Source organism: Andrographis paniculata, unplaced genomic scaffold (genome assembly GCF_009805555.1).
Source record: "Andrographis paniculata isolate CXL003 unplaced genomic scaffold, ASM980555v1 Contig5END, whole genome shotgun sequence".
Classification (NCBI taxonomy): domain Eukaryota; kingdom Viridiplantae; phylum Streptophyta; class Magnoliopsida; order Lamiales; family Acanthaceae; genus Andrographis; species Andrographis paniculata.
The window spans coordinates 2,825,223-2,839,203 of NW_026137595.1; the positions used below are offsets into that span (position 1 = coordinate 2,825,223).

Genomic DNA, 13,981 nt, shown 5'->3' on the forward strand with positions numbered 1-13,981 from the left:
AACAACCAAAAAAAGAAAAAGGGAAAAACAACATAGAATTCCCTCCTTTTCCCCTTCTAAATCATCGAACCAAACAGTGCCTAAGTAGATTAACTAAGATATTTAAATGCATTCATTCCCTGGTATTGAATTGCTCAAACATGCCTTAAGCCAAACAACCACAGCAATAGTTACCACCCCGCTACACAAGTGTAGAGAATTCACACCAAATGGAGAAAGTGCAAAACAGACAGACATACAGCAAACACAAGTTGCCCAAAATGGCATCACGATCATGCAACATTATAAACTCACTAACATGCATCATCTGCATCTGCCCTCCAACATATGGCCAAAAAAGTTCTTGATGATGATGATCAAGAGGGAAAGTGCAAGAAATGCCCTATCTATGGACTATGGCCAACCCCACATTCATCCACACAAAAAGCAAATATGCATATCAACTCTAAAAGGCCTCTCTCACTTCACTACCATAGCATTGGATTAGGAATAGACTTACACTAACTTAGGCCATTTTTCTGTCACACTTGTTCCATTTTGTCTGAATGCCAACATCATTCACTGGAGATAGAAAGGAGAGAGAGAGAGCAATTGGGGCCAGGCATGTGGTAGCACATGTCGATGGGCTCACACATCGCTTTCGTGCTTCTTCTTGCACATGGCTCATGCCTCCCATGGCTGCCCCACATTTATTGCTCTGCTTGTACAAACTTCATCCATCTTTACTGCCTGCCCTCTGCATCTGAAATCCATGGCCCTGCATAGTAATTACCAATCAACTGATAGATTATTTGATCTATTCAGCACAAGGGAACGATGAGAACTTTAATGCCTATTGGGAAATGAAATGCTCAATCTTTTTGCTACTTCAAGTAAATTCGAGACAAATGAAACTTCAATCTTTGATGTTATCTTAAGCTATTGTACTCACGGCAAACTTGAATTCAAACTCAAGATCAAGTATATACCGGCAAGTGTTCTTACTAAGACATGTAAATTAATATATCCCAATAACCAAAATAACATAGCACATCTTAAGCTTCGAGTGATTTAATCGTGTCATTTAAGATCATTAGATTTTGCTACATGTGCAATTATAAGGAGTTGGGATGTAGGGCAAGGGCAAAAATAGGCTTTCACAACTGTTCTAACTTTCTGTAGTAACATGTGCCAATCTATCCATTTGACGACTGAGAAGCACACTGACAATCCTCTATAAATACCTGTGTTTCTTGTTACAACCTCGAACAACTAACTCATCCCTCGTTTGTCTTCTCTCTCTTTCAGTTGGCCCAAGAAAAATGGATAGGAAACTAACCTTCCTATTGTTTCTACTACTCATTGCAACACTTGTAACCCACAACCAGGTAAGTCATAAACAGTCACTTAAGCATATACACTAGTAGGAATATATCAGGACATCCATGGGATCAAACACGAACCACACTGACTCAATTTCGTAGTGCATGTTATACAAAATTCAAAGAACTATTGCAATACTCTTAGATTGTATTTTTGGATAATTTTTCAGGCATCCAGCTCCAAGACGCCAGCTTCTCAACACCAAGTAAAAACCTATTTTCATAAAGTAGATAGAAACTTCTGTGTTCTTTCCCTGGATATCTAATAAATCTTTATTTATTCGTTTGACCACAGTATGGCATAAGCGAAAGGAGCCTTCGACTTCAGGGTAAGTGACAAACGCATTCTATATATATATAGTGTGTGCGTGTGTCCCCAAAAATATCAAAGCAATAAATTACTGAATTTTGAGGAGATCATACCTGGTCACAATGTAGCTCCATATCATATGATTTCAATATCTTTTGTGCAGACTGTGCCCCAAGATGCAGTAATAGATGCTCAAAGACATCGTTCAAGAAGCCATGCATGTTCTTCTGCCAGAAATGCTGTGCCAAGTGTTTATGTGTGCCTCCTGGCACATACGGCAACAAGCAAGTTTGCCCATGCTACAACAACTGGAAGACCAAGAGGGGTGGCCCCAAATGCCCGTAGAGGCTCCAATGGAACCAAAACCTTATTGCTCAACTGATTAAGCAATCAAGTTTTTATGTTCTTGGACTTCCCAGCAGCTTCCTGCCATTGGTTCTTCACTGGAAGTTCACTATCTATCTTTCATTATATTGCCCTGTGCCTAATGTTTTATGGGATTTCCAATGCTAAAAGAATGCATTGTAAGAATGTGGTGGGGAGACACTAATTGTTTGACTGTGTAACTTAACTCTGGAGTTCTACCTATGTATTGGAAATCCAAGTTTCGTGGAGCTGAGCATTTTATACTTCTGGTTATTCTTATAAATAGTCTTCCAGCAAAACACAAAATATAGTGTCACAGAAAATATTTGACACTTATACATCTGAATGCACATATCTTAAATAATGTTGAGGTGAAATAAAAGCACTAAGATTCAGATGCAGGTGTCCTAACACAACCGATTTAGAACAATTTGCCATCAGTTTTGTTCCTCAGTGCTCTTTGCAGTGGGAGCAGCAAGAAACATCCACATATCTCCAAACCATTTCTTCTATTCTTCTGCAGGGTAAGATCTTTACAAGGAGAGAAATTGAAGTTTCACCCATTCCTTCTCAACAAACTGTTGGCACTGATGCTTCCTTTAGGTATCTGGATAATGACACTAGTAAGTCTTTTGGAACTTTCTCTACAGTTATTTGTCAAACAAAGGACTCAAGACAAATAAGGAAAACAACAATATGAACGACAAGCATGTAATTATAATGCCAAACAATCAGAAACTACTGCTATATAAAATTTTGGATGTAAATAATAGTAACCATAATAATGATATTAAATAAATACGTAAAGTTACGTATATAGAATAAATACCATCAAACGGTCAACCTGCATAATGAAGGAGGACATAAACAGGTTAAGGTTCTGTTCAAAGGGATAACTGAAAAAGATGCTAGAGATTCATAAAATCCCTTCACATATGCACTCAAAAATCAAAATGATAGGAATAGTGAAAGATCAGAACTAACCTTTACGCTTATGATTTTGGATTTGGGAGAGAGAGACAGCAATCTGTGCACCAACGCGGGCATTGTTTTTCACTAGAGCAATGTCTTGTGACCATTAAGGAAATTCAAATAAATAAAAGGAAACTTTGCAGCCAAGCAAGCAGTTGAGCTTAAATTGGAATAAAATTCCATAAATCATAATAAATAAAAAATATTGCAGCCAATGATGATGGGTAGCAACTATTGGCCAAGACTAATTAGTTTTTGCAATTTTCTTTTCTTTAATTTTTGGCTATGAAACTGAATGGGTGTGCTCTTTTGGCCAAATTTCTCAGGATTTCTACTATTCATCAAGCTTTTTCACTCTAAAAACATCAGATCAAATACCTTTTTTTTTTATTTTTTATATTATACTAAAAATCAATTTACATTCAAAACATCACATCAACACCAATTTATATCACATCATACAATAGTCCAATACAAAATTTTACTACTCAAATACCAACTCAAAATCCAAACCCCCAAACAAACACACCCAATGATTTTATAAAGAATACTTGCAGCAAGGGATGCTCCCCCAGTGAGCTCATTCACTCTAGCAAGTAAGAAAGGCGTTTCAGCACTGCCAGTCACATTATGCTCCCTGTGTCACAAATCCAGACAATTATAATTTGCTAAGATTAAACATTTAATTAACTAGTTTAACAATATTAGCAGCATAAATCATTCAAATATAAGGCGGGAAAAACACCTACCGAGCCTCTTTAAGAGCTCTCTGTATTGCTGACTCAATTATGTTTCCTGAAGCAGAATGCTCTTTGGGAATGGGGACTGCTATCAGAACTCCAGTGCCCAGGCCAAGACCAATGTTTGAATCTGTGATGTTAAGAACATCAGCCCAAAAGTAGCATCAATAACAAGGCAGAGAAGGAATAACAAAAAGACAACAAAGGATGCTACACCTATTAGTCGAGCACAATCCTCAGGTGAATCAACATGGCAAGGTGCCTAAATTTATGGAAACACGAAAATGAAGAACATAAGATTAGATTGCAACTTCAGAATTTGGCAATGCCAGTAAATATACATATATGCAAAAAATTAACCAGAACTACACTTTTACCAGAAGCTGAATCCTGGTTTCCATTGCTTGCGAAGAGAGGTGAAGTAATGGCTAATGATAACATCTCATGAACTGTATACAAAAATGTTCTTTTACGAGCTCACCCTATCAACATTATATTATCCTTTTCTACCATTGATTTCAAGTCTAAACATCCATACTTAGATATTTTTGCTTTTCTTCTCATGGAAGTGATGTGATATGAGATAATATTAAAGGGTGAATTTCACCGAACAAGAAAGAACTCTAATTTGGAAACACCAACAGAATTCCATGCCAAATAACTCTCAATTTGTTTGAATGGATCAGTTATTAGGTAATATGAAATAAAAAATTATATCACCCCAAATGATGCTTCATGGTCTAAAATCTGAACAGATTAAGGAATTCTAGCACAATGATGTGAGATAGAAACACAAGCAATCTCTATCCAGTATGCCGCATATAAATGGGTACCTTGTAGCCGCTCTTATCAGTGAAGAAGGCAGGGAACTCATTGGTCTGGTATGCAGCAACACAGACTCCTTGAGTTTCCTAAAGCAAATTAGTTTTATTAGAAAATAAAGACAGTTTTTAATAATTGTTAAAGAGCAAAAAGGGTTTGGGGGTTACCAAATACTCAAGGGTTCTTGAAATATCTAATATTGATTTGACACCAGCAGAAACTACAGCAACAGGTGTCCTTCCAAGCTCCGTGAGATCAGAAGAAATATCCAATGCTGCGAAAGGAAGAAGATAACAATCAATAAAAAATCAAAATCGCAAGACATGCTGGTTTCATATTCATGAAATTGAATAAAATGAACCTTAAAACCAAGCAGAGAGCAAGAAAGATCAGACACTTCTAAAATGCTCTTGGACTGTATACTATTCTGCTAGAAAAGAAACTAAACATACTACTCTCTCCATGTCGATGTACTCCACCAATGCCCCCCGTGACAAAAATGGGAATGCCAGCCTGCGAATATTTGAATAATAAAAAATACAGGCTCTATAAAGAATTATCTAGAGAAAGAGAGAACAAGCAACAATAATTACCATAGAAGCAAAAAACATGGTTGCAGAGACAGTTGTTGCACCAATTCCTCCAGTAGCCACCTGACAAAGGTGGCTTACATCATGTTTAAAGTCCTACCTTTTCATAGACAATAAGATCCAAGTCTAAGAAATGGAATACCACCAACTGGTGGGTATTTCCTGGCGACACAGCTCTAATATCTTATCTAAACTATTTAATACACATACTCCTAAAACATTTTCAGTAAGGCAATGATTTTCACGATCAACATTGAGCAGTCCAATCTCAACACTTTACATCATAGCAGTGAAAAGGATATGGACAGGCACATGTAATCGGATATTAGATGCTTACAACATGTGCAATGTCCCGGCGAGCTGTCTTTCGAGCTTTTCTTCCAAGGACAGCCAACCTCTCAAGCTCTTCTGCTGATAAACCTTTAATATATATAAATATATTACAATTTAGATTAGTGTAAATTAAATTTTCCCTCACTTGGCTTCAGAAGTGAAGAAGCACCAAGGAAGCTGGAGAAATAAACACAGAAACAACACACAAGTACACAACTACAACATGGAGGGAGAGAGAAACCTATTCTCATAATCCCCCATGGAAAGGAAATGGGCTAGGTAGCATATATTTCCTAAACCTTCAATTACAAATCTCACATCTTATATGATCATGCATCCATCCACTACAATAAGGACATGACTTTAGTGTTGTGAAGAAGAAACATTCTATATAGAAAAGCAATACAAATACAGTAGGAAAACTAAAAAATGTTATTATACTACTTATGCCAAGTTTCACCTTGTTCAAACACATTCTAACTAGATAAATTGGTTATGATGCAAAATCGAGCACCATGGGAAGAAAAAAAAGGGTAAATGACGAATTTCTTCTATTTAAATATGTAGGATTATTAACTCAAACCAACAGCATTCAATAAGTATTGCATCCTTTGTATAATCTACATAAGTTTTCAAATAAACAGAACTTTGGATTCAATCATTCATAGCTGATAGCACTTACATGCAAAAGATCTATTTAATCGAAAACTTCATGTTTGGGCTTTCTGAAACTAAAAGGCTCAAAAGTGGAGATGAAAAAAGTTCAGATTAAATACCTATGCATGGTGTTCCATCCAAAATAGCAATAGTAGCGGGTACAGCTCCATTTTGCCTTACAACTGCCTCTACTTCTTTAGCTGTCTCCAAATTCTGTGGATACGGCATCCCTAAGTCCATGATTAAGGGGTTTATTAGATATTTCATTGCACATATTACAGGAACCATTAGTCATTATATCACAAAAATCGTTGTACAGATAATGATTACTAGAAATTGACCAGAAACAGAACTACCGTATATATGTGTCTCCATAAATACTCGGTAGATTACCACAGTTTTTTAAACAGAAGCTGTCTATCAGTGAACTCAACTGTAATATGCAATGAAAACGACACAATTGCACATTCAATTACCGACAACTAAAGCGTCCAGCATTTTCATGGAACGCACTGTCTAACACTAATCTCTGCAATTCCCTGCTGTATCGTCCACCTCTACTGAATCAACATACGAAAATAAAAACACTCGTTTCGGGCAGAGTACCGTGTGAAATAATCGTCGATTCAAGCGCAACAATCGGATTCCCCGCTGATAAAGCCTCCGAAACCTCTTTGGATAATTTAACTTTCGCTTCACCCTACACAAACTAGTAACTGATCAGGCAACGAGTACTCGAAGATGGGTTTTTCTTGAATTAAAAGAAGCATTCTTGAACTACTCAGCTCAAAGAAACGAAAACCATCGTACCTTTGAGGTAGGGTTCAAGTGCCTTCCGAGATTCGCGATTCTGGAGAGAGCCGAAGATGCCGCCATTCTTGTTTGATCTTCTCCCCTGCGTCGGCGTCGGAAGAGAGGATTTTCAGAAGTAAAAAACGTGTTTTGGTTATGAGGTTTTAAGTCGTGTTTCTAAACTACGCTTATTTCAAAAGTCGAGGTTTTATTTATTTTACTCGGTCTGTTCGTTAATTAAACGTCCGCCATACAAACATCATTCCTGTGTCTTCTCCAAGGTTCTGGAGCACGTCCATGGCGTCCAAGCTCTCCCTCGCTCCTACTCTTGATCGTCTCGTTGCAAGGAAATCTTTCAACAAATGCTGGCAAACAGTTCCCCGGTTTTCGATTGTTCCTTTGAGCTTTCCTGCTTTTGAGTGTTCATTTAGAGGAAGAGTTCCACTGACATCATACGTGTCATGTTCCGGCGCTGTAAGCGAACAAGTTGCTGAATCTATGACCTCCGAGTCAACACAGGATGAAACGACCACTTCACCATCCTCTTCCTCGAAGCTTGTTCTTGTCGTCGGAGGAACCGGTGGCGTTGGTAATTTACCCTTTTCACGCTTTTTAGTTCTGTTTTTTTATAGTATTGTTGATGCAATTTTCAACAATAAAAAAATAAAATTCGAAAATAGGTCCGAATTTGATATAATTAATGTCTGATATTATGAATCACTAATACATAAATAAAGAAAAATAAAACTAGAGTTGGTGATCAAAGGCAATTCTTTTGAATTTGTTGTCGGAACATACCCGAATCTTAAATATTCCTTTAAGAAAACATTTCGGAACCGTGGCTTAGTTACAGCAACTGCCAATTCCTCCTTTATAGACACGCGTTCTTAACCTTTTTGCCAATCGCTTCCACGGGTTCCAGAACTCAATTGGCCAACCGACCGCCTCTGGGCGCCTTACTTTTTTAAATGGACGGCTAGTCCCGAACGAATGCTCCAAAATGCCCAGTATCCTTCAAACAGACTGCGGCTGACCGACTGACCCAAACGCATAACCCAACCATTGACCCACCGACCATTCCAGAGATACTCCAGACGAGCCCCAACAAGTGACCAACATCTTATCTCTCCAGACGATTCAATGGTCGCCTCAACCAAGCGACTGAATTACTGTTCACTTAATTAAGCGACTAATTAACAGATCTTTCGCTTGGCCCAAACTCCGTATCAGCCGTCCTTTTTCGCCCGACTTCCTCTTTCGACCGACCTTCTTCGCCCGACTTCCTGTTTCAACCGACCTCAGTATCAGCCGTTCTTCTTCGCCCGACTTACTGTTTCGACCGACCTTTGTATCTGACTTTATTAAGTCCGATCATTGTCTGACTTTCTTTAAGATCCTGCTACCATTATTATTATTATTTTTTGTGCGTAACAATTATATATGATACTCGCACTCTCGATGACGGTGTAGAGTCCAGGGAAGGGTTATTCACGATATCTCCGGTTGGTGGCTTGATTGTATGAACAATGGGATGAACACTTGCAAGTTGCAAAACGGCATATAAGTAAATAGTGGAGCAAAGGAAGTAGATACACGCCGAGTGATCTGCTTTGGCGTGTCCCCACAAGGGCTACTTCTAGACTACAGCATTCTGCTTAGTCTTCATTTTCCACTGCTTAAATTAGAATTGTACCATTAGGAACAAATTACTCTTGGTTAGGCTAGGCGTCACCACCACTTCACTCAAAGCTTTTGATCAAGTAGTGTCTAACTTCCTTTTTTTCTTTTTCTTTTTTTTTTTTTTTTGGGTTTTAATCCTGGTTCAAGATCAAGCATTTCTTATCTTCAGTTGAGTTCAGCCCAATTCAAATAATAGTTTATACACTTGTTTGTTTGTTTGAATCAAGCGTACTCTGCTTGATTTTGTATGCAACATTTTGAAGGTCTTTCTTTTTCGGGGCCAACAAACTTAATAACAAATTTTTGTCCAATTCATTTAACAGCACTTACTTTTGACTGAGGATGCATTTGTGTCAAGCTCTCCTTGTCATCAACCTCCAGTTACTTGGCTGTACTTTGGATGCCCTCAAACAAATGAGTTCAAGTGAATAGTGTGATAATCAACATTTTAGCCTCACAATCGACTTTAATCATTTCTCACATGCTTTTGAATGAAACTTCATATGCATTATTGAAACAATGGTATGACTTCTGAACTTAGATACAGATGAGACTCTAATTACAAACTTGAAGCTGAAAAGTTTGCCAAAGAGTGAATTTGAATGCTTGTCATGCATGATCTCTTTCTTGGGTTTGCTCAAGACTAATACTTTGAGATTCATGTCGCCAAAAGTTCTATTATGATCATCTAAGTATATATATAACTAAGTTGTAGAATGATGAACTTGCGACTCACACGCCTGAAGCTCTGGATTGACTTGGGACTCTCTATTTTTGCTTACAATATATTTTTACTATAACTATATCATGATTCTTAGCTTATTCCACAAAGTGAAGAGGCTCTGGATTGACTTGGGACTCTTTATTTTCACTTACAATATATTGTTACTATAATTATATCATAATTACTAGTTTATTCCACAAAGTAAACAGCTCCCTAAAAAGGATTAGTTAAATCATTGTTTTATCTTCGTAATGTAGCCTCATATTATTTGTTTTGTCCTCTTGTAAGACATTTGCTTAGTTTTAAACTAGACCAGTGTTTAAGAGCATTATATATCCGCTCTGAATTTGTTTTCGAATTACCATAAATTTGGTGGTGTGGTATTTCCAGGATTTGTTTCAAGAGCACATACATCTAAATTTGTACTTGACATATTTTTTCTTGGTTTGTACTCGCCTTTTTTGTCAATATGTTGACCATTGCAGTTTTTATCAGGGCAATTAGTTGTAGCATCACTGCTTAATCGGAACATTAAATCAAGGCTTATACTGCGGAATCCTGAGAAAGCTGCAGCTCTTTTTGGTGAACAAGATGATAAAAAATTACAGGTGTTTGTCTTAGTCACATCTGAATCCATTGTGTTGCTTAGTGTTTGGTGTCAGACAAGATTATGTTCAAATTTTAGTTAATCTTCTCTGAATTTTGGGTGTCATTTTCCAAGCTTCCTTATGAACTTGCTAGGTGTGGCAAGGTGACACTCGGAACCCTGGGGATTTGGATTCTTCTATGTTTGAGGTTTGTCGATAAACATCCATTTTTTGGAAAGTAAACAAATTTTATTTGAGGGACTATTTAACTAGAAAGATTTAGGAATCGTATTAAAAGCTACTAAAAGAACCTAATATTAAGACTGGTTTAATTCTTTGGTGTGGTAAGCTCGTTATAACGAGCCTTATACCCTTGAAGGAAGAGCTTACCATTCTTAGATCCACCCATAGCAAGGAAATTGGCTTGATTGTATCTACTTCCGAAAATGTGTTGAAAAGTGATCGGCATGTAGAAAAATATGTTGCAACTTGTTTTCCTTTGAGGACCTTTGAGGAGGTAGCGAAATGGAATAGAAATTTACTACTTTTTGAAAACTATTTACAGTGGAAGATTGTTGCTACAGGGGGTAACACATGTTATTTGCTGCACTGGAACAACGGCCTTTCCTTCCAGGAGATGGGATGGAGATAATACACCTGAAAGAGTAGGTCAGAATTCATTTTGCTGCTTCCAAATTCTAAAATAATTGTTTTGTGCATTTCAGTTCCTATGTCCTCATGTTTCCATCAATAAGATTTTCAAGTTAAGGATTACAAGCCATCTTAAAAGCCCATTGTAAGATTAGACAGTAAAACGTTCCCTCCCCCATAATATGAAAAAAAAAAAAAAAAAAAAAAAAATACAGTAAGAGGTTGGTGAGAGAGGTATTCCACCCCTGTACACTGCTTTCCTATCCTGGCTGGTATAGATACTTCTTAGACTCAATGAAGTGGGTTTCTTACTAGAAATTTTCTGTTTGCAGATTTTCCACGTGGCATTAAATAGCGATAAGGTTTCATTGGGTTGCTTAAGTAGAATATGATGCTGCTTTCAGATATTAATCTAGAATTTTTATAGGTAGTTCACTTTTGTAATGTTATCTGATTTTACTATGTCAAGTTATGGAAGGACCTAAACTTAGGTTGCAGCAGAAAAGAAAATGACCAATAAATAACCCTTCGCATTTTGAAATTTGACAAAAGAGAAAATAAGACTAAAAATTTCTCATTCTAACTTCTGAATGATGAGGAGGCACTTTTGCAGACAGTTTTCACAGGATGCTTAATGATGCCTTTAATATAATAAAGTTTCTTTGTACATTTAATCTTTTATGCAATGCATCTATCCAATAGAGTCTTGTTATTATAATGTAGACTGGGAAGGTGTGAGAAACCTTGTACTAGCATTGCCGTCATCGGTGAAAAGAATTGTTCTTGTCTCTTCAATAGGAGTCACCAAGTTCAATGAACTTCCATGGAGGTGTGCTTTCTATTTTGTGATATTGTCCACCTAAAAGCTTTTCATGCTTCTTAGAATTACAATGTAGTACAAAATTCTAGTAACAAGCTATTTCCACTTGCATGTATTATTATAGCCAAAATAGAAAATATAAAAATTTTATAGACATACACTTTGTAGAAGCTTCAGAGGAGCTGTAAATAAGATTGTACAATAATAAATCAATTGTGTGCATGGTATTCATGGCTTATCTCTGAAAAGATGTTCACAATTTCAATGCTTGGACAGACTCTGGAATGGATTCATTAAAGATAATCACCTCCTTCGTTTAAAAACATAAAATGAACTGACTTTTCATCTAACTTATTGTCTTTATGTTTTAGCATCATGAATCTTTTCGGTGTTCTGAAGTATAAGAAAATGGGGGAGGACTTTGTTCGTAATTCTGGCCTTCCATACACAATTATCAGGTTTGAATATATAAGTTGGATCCATGCAGAATTTTGCTGTGGAAGTTAACATATTAATGCTTATATCCCCTATGCATATTGTTTTGTGTTTTTCACAACAGACCCGGCAGGTTAACAGATGGACCATACACATCTTATGACCTTAATACTTTACTACAGGCTACGGCTGGGGAGCGCCGAGCTGTGCTTGTTGGTCAAGGTATTTACCCTTTTTATATTGTTCTTCTTTTGAAATCTGTTTTATTCCTGAAGAATGATTCGAAAACAAAATCAGGTACCTTTCCGAATGTTCGCATAATTAATATCATTGATATACATAGTTACATACACTACAAACGCTCTTTCTCAATTTCCTCATTTCGTATTGGCCTTTATTATACAAATTCAATTCATTTACAAATCCCCATTTTAACTTCTGATGCCATTCAGTAATTCACACGCCGTCCTCCACATTTTGTGTCTATTCATCAATGCTTATATTGTACTGAGACTCTACAACTTTTTTCCTTAAATTTCTTTCTTAGTTTGTTCATGTTAGGTCTCTGTTTTAATGCATCGAGTCGCCTCCAAGAACCCAATAAAGATGCTATTTAGCATTCTTCACACTATTTATAGATTCTGTATGTGATTCCCAGGAGACAAACTTGTTGGAGAGGTAAGCAGGCTAGTAGTGGCTGAAGCCTGCATACAGGCAATGGACATCGATTTTACTGAAAACCAAATCTATGAAATCAACTCGGTGAAGGTAAATTACTTAATCTAACATTCATGTACATAATATATACACACATATATATATATTTATTATATGTAGCCCCCTGCATCAGAAAATAATTTATCGATCACCCGGCCTCATCCCAGATACTCAATGCACTTTATTGAGTAAAATGTTGATCTCTCATGCAATATGCTTTACCCCACCCCGCAATTTTTTCGACAGTATTTTTCATTACTTGTGATTCAAGAAGGTGTTGATTGCTGATCATCTTGCCTGAAAATAATAATGATGCAGGGAGATGGACCTGGGAAAGATCCACAAAAATGGCAAGAATTATTCGAAGCTGCACATAGGCCCTCCTGATCTCTAAAGTCATGATACAAATTGAAACATGTAAGCATTTTGAGTTTTTTTTTTTTTTTTTTTTTTTTTTTTCTTTTGAATGTTATGTCTTTTGGTATAGAAAAGGGCTTGTCTTTACTGTACATGCAGATTTTATTATAATGAGAAAAATCAGTCCATTGATTGGTGTGAAAAGTCAATTGTTCGTTTTTATTTTTCTTTTAGGTTTTTTTTTTTTTTTTTTTTTTTTTTTTTTTTTTGTTACGATTTTGTGTGAATAATAATAATGGGTTGGGTGTTATGTTTTGCAAGTGTTGAACTAAAGAAAAAGTTTAGTCAAAAATCTCGTGCTTTCATTGTATTTTTTTTTTTTTTTTTTATAATTTGGAAATTCGCGGCCACTATCAGAAAGTAGGTGCACTCTTAGTAAACTTCGATCGAGCCTAATAGTCTGGCCCGAATTGAAGTGAAGTAGGATAATTTTATTAGAATTCCTTATTGCGCTTTAGGTAAATTATGTGTGACAGACAAAATCTAGAGGCTTCCAAGTTCACAAGCCAGGCCATCCTTTGTGGGAGTGCTCGTGCTTTCATTGTTGAAACAATGGGAAATGGTTCGAGATATTTTATAGAAAACTAGTTCTTTTGAGGGTTTGAATTTTGTACTTGATTTGAATAATAAAAATTTTGAATTTGAAAAATTATATGATGCAGAAATAAATTGGTGTGGCTTAATATTTTGAATATAAAATTAAATTTTATTATTATATAGAAAATATAAAAAAAGAATTTAATTTGATATTTTTGAAAAAATTTGATAAACAATAAAAATTTTGGTAAAAACTTTCAATATAAGATAGTGTTTTTTTTTTTTTTTTGCAAATTATTTTTCTAGTTCGGATTTTGTTAATTTAAAGCGGAACTAAAAAATAATTTACAAGATAAAGAAAATGACAATAGTTGTATAACATAAAATTTGAAACCAAACTTCAAAATAACACATCTTTTGTATTTTTGTTATTTTTTTGTGTTTTATTCTATCGTATTTAAAGTAAAATC

General features: G+C 36.0%; 3 protein-coding genes across 6 annotated transcripts; 2 read left to right on the forward strand and 1 right to left on the reverse strand.

Moving 5' to 3' along the window:
* The first annotated feature begins 1,207 nt into the window (after positions 1–1,207).
* LOC127258812 (protein GAST1-like) lies at positions 1,208–2,304 on the forward strand. Its single transcript, XM_051285818.1, has 4 exons — positions 1,208–1,367; positions 1,532–1,567; positions 1,657–1,690; positions 1,835–2,304. The coding sequence occupies exons 1-4, from the start codon at positions 1,302–1,304 to the stop codon at positions 2,014–2,016; spliced, it is 318 nt and encodes a 105-aa protein (XP_051141775.1). The 5' UTR covers positions 1,208–1,301; the 3' UTR covers positions 2,017–2,304.
* On the reverse strand, positions 2,149–7,123 carry LOC127258811 (pseudouridine-5'-phosphate glycosidase). Of its 3 annotated transcripts, XM_051285817.1 has the most exons (14): positions 6,962–7,123; positions 6,758–6,851; positions 6,271–6,381; positions 5,499–5,581; positions 5,165–5,224; positions 5,024–5,084; positions 4,739–4,845; positions 4,583–4,660; positions 3,966–4,011; positions 3,759–3,879; positions 3,561–3,646; positions 3,022–3,105; positions 2,867–2,881; positions 2,149–2,644 (listed from the first exon to the last, which is right to left on the reverse strand). In XM_051285817.1, exons 1-13 carry the CDS (start codon positions 7,025–7,027, stop codon positions 2,877–2,879), a joined length of 1,002 nt encoding a protein of 333 aa, XP_051141774.1. In that variant the 5' UTR covers positions 7,028–7,123; the 3' UTR covers positions 2,149–2,644; positions 2,867–2,876. The 3 variants fall into 3 exon arrangements, with proteins under 3 accessions (XP_051141774.1, XP_051141773.1, XP_051141772.1); XM_051285816.1 differs by lacking the exon at positions 2,867–2,881 and having other exon boundaries at positions 6,962–7,122; XM_051285815.1 differs by lacking the exons at positions 2,149–2,644; positions 2,867–2,881; positions 3,022–3,105 and having other exon boundaries at positions 3,338–3,646.
* Positions 7,124–7,166: 43 nt separating this feature from the next.
* Positions 7,167–13,118, forward strand: LOC127258810 (protein TIC 62, chloroplastic). 2 transcript variants are annotated; one of them, XM_051285813.1, is made up of 9 exons: positions 7,167–7,532; positions 9,843–9,955; positions 10,089–10,142; positions 10,519–10,603; positions 11,309–11,414; positions 11,777–11,863; positions 11,965–12,062; positions 12,499–12,608; positions 12,876–13,118. In XM_051285813.1, the coding sequence occupies exons 1-9, from the start codon at positions 7,241–7,243 to the stop codon at positions 12,942–12,944; spliced, it is 1,014 nt and encodes a 337-aa protein (XP_051141770.1). In that variant the 5' UTR covers positions 7,167–7,240; the 3' UTR covers positions 12,945–13,118. The 2 variants fall into 2 exon arrangements, with proteins under 2 accessions (XP_051141770.1, XP_051141771.1); XM_051285814.1 differs by lacking the exon at positions 10,089–10,142.
* Positions 13,119–13,981: the final 863 nt, after the last annotated feature.

Bases quoted from the DNA above. Each gene is read 5' to 3' on its own strand.
- LOC127258812 (XM_051285818.1), top strand. From the start codon at position 1,302: ATGGATAGGAAACTAACCTTCCTATTGTTTCTACTACTCATTGCAACA. The intron at 1,368-1,531 runs GTAAGTCATAAA...ATAATTTTTCAG, and splicing joins CACTTGTAACCCACAACCAG to GCATCCAGCTCCAAGACGCC. The intron at 1,691-1,834 runs GTAAGTGACAAA...TCTTTTGTGCAG, and splicing joins AAGGAGCCTTCGACTTCAGG to ACTGTGCCCCAAGATGCAGT.
- LOC127258811 (XM_051285815.1), bottom strand. From the start codon at position 7,027: ATGGCGGCATCTTCGGCTCTCTCCAGAATCGCGAATCTCGGAAGGCAC. The intron at 4,012-4,582 runs GTACCCATTTAT...CCATAAATTTAG, and splicing joins CTGATAAGAGCGGCTACAAG to GCACCTTGCCATGTTGATTC. The intron at 3,880-3,965 runs GTGTAGCATCCT...TTAACATCACAG, and splicing joins GGATTGTGCTCGACTAATAG to ATTCAAACATTGGTCTTGGC.
- LOC127258810 (XM_051285813.1), top strand. From the start codon at position 7,241: ATGGCGTCCAAGCTCTCCCTCGCTCCTACTCTTGATCGTCTCGTTGCA. The intron at 11,415-11,776 runs GTGTGCTTTCTA...TTTATGTTTTAG, and splicing joins TTCAATGAACTTCCATGGAG to CATCATGAATCTTTTCGGTG. The intron at 11,864-11,964 runs GTTTGAATATAT...TTTTCACAACAG, and splicing joins CTTCCATACACAATTATCAG to ACCCGGCAGGTTAACAGATG.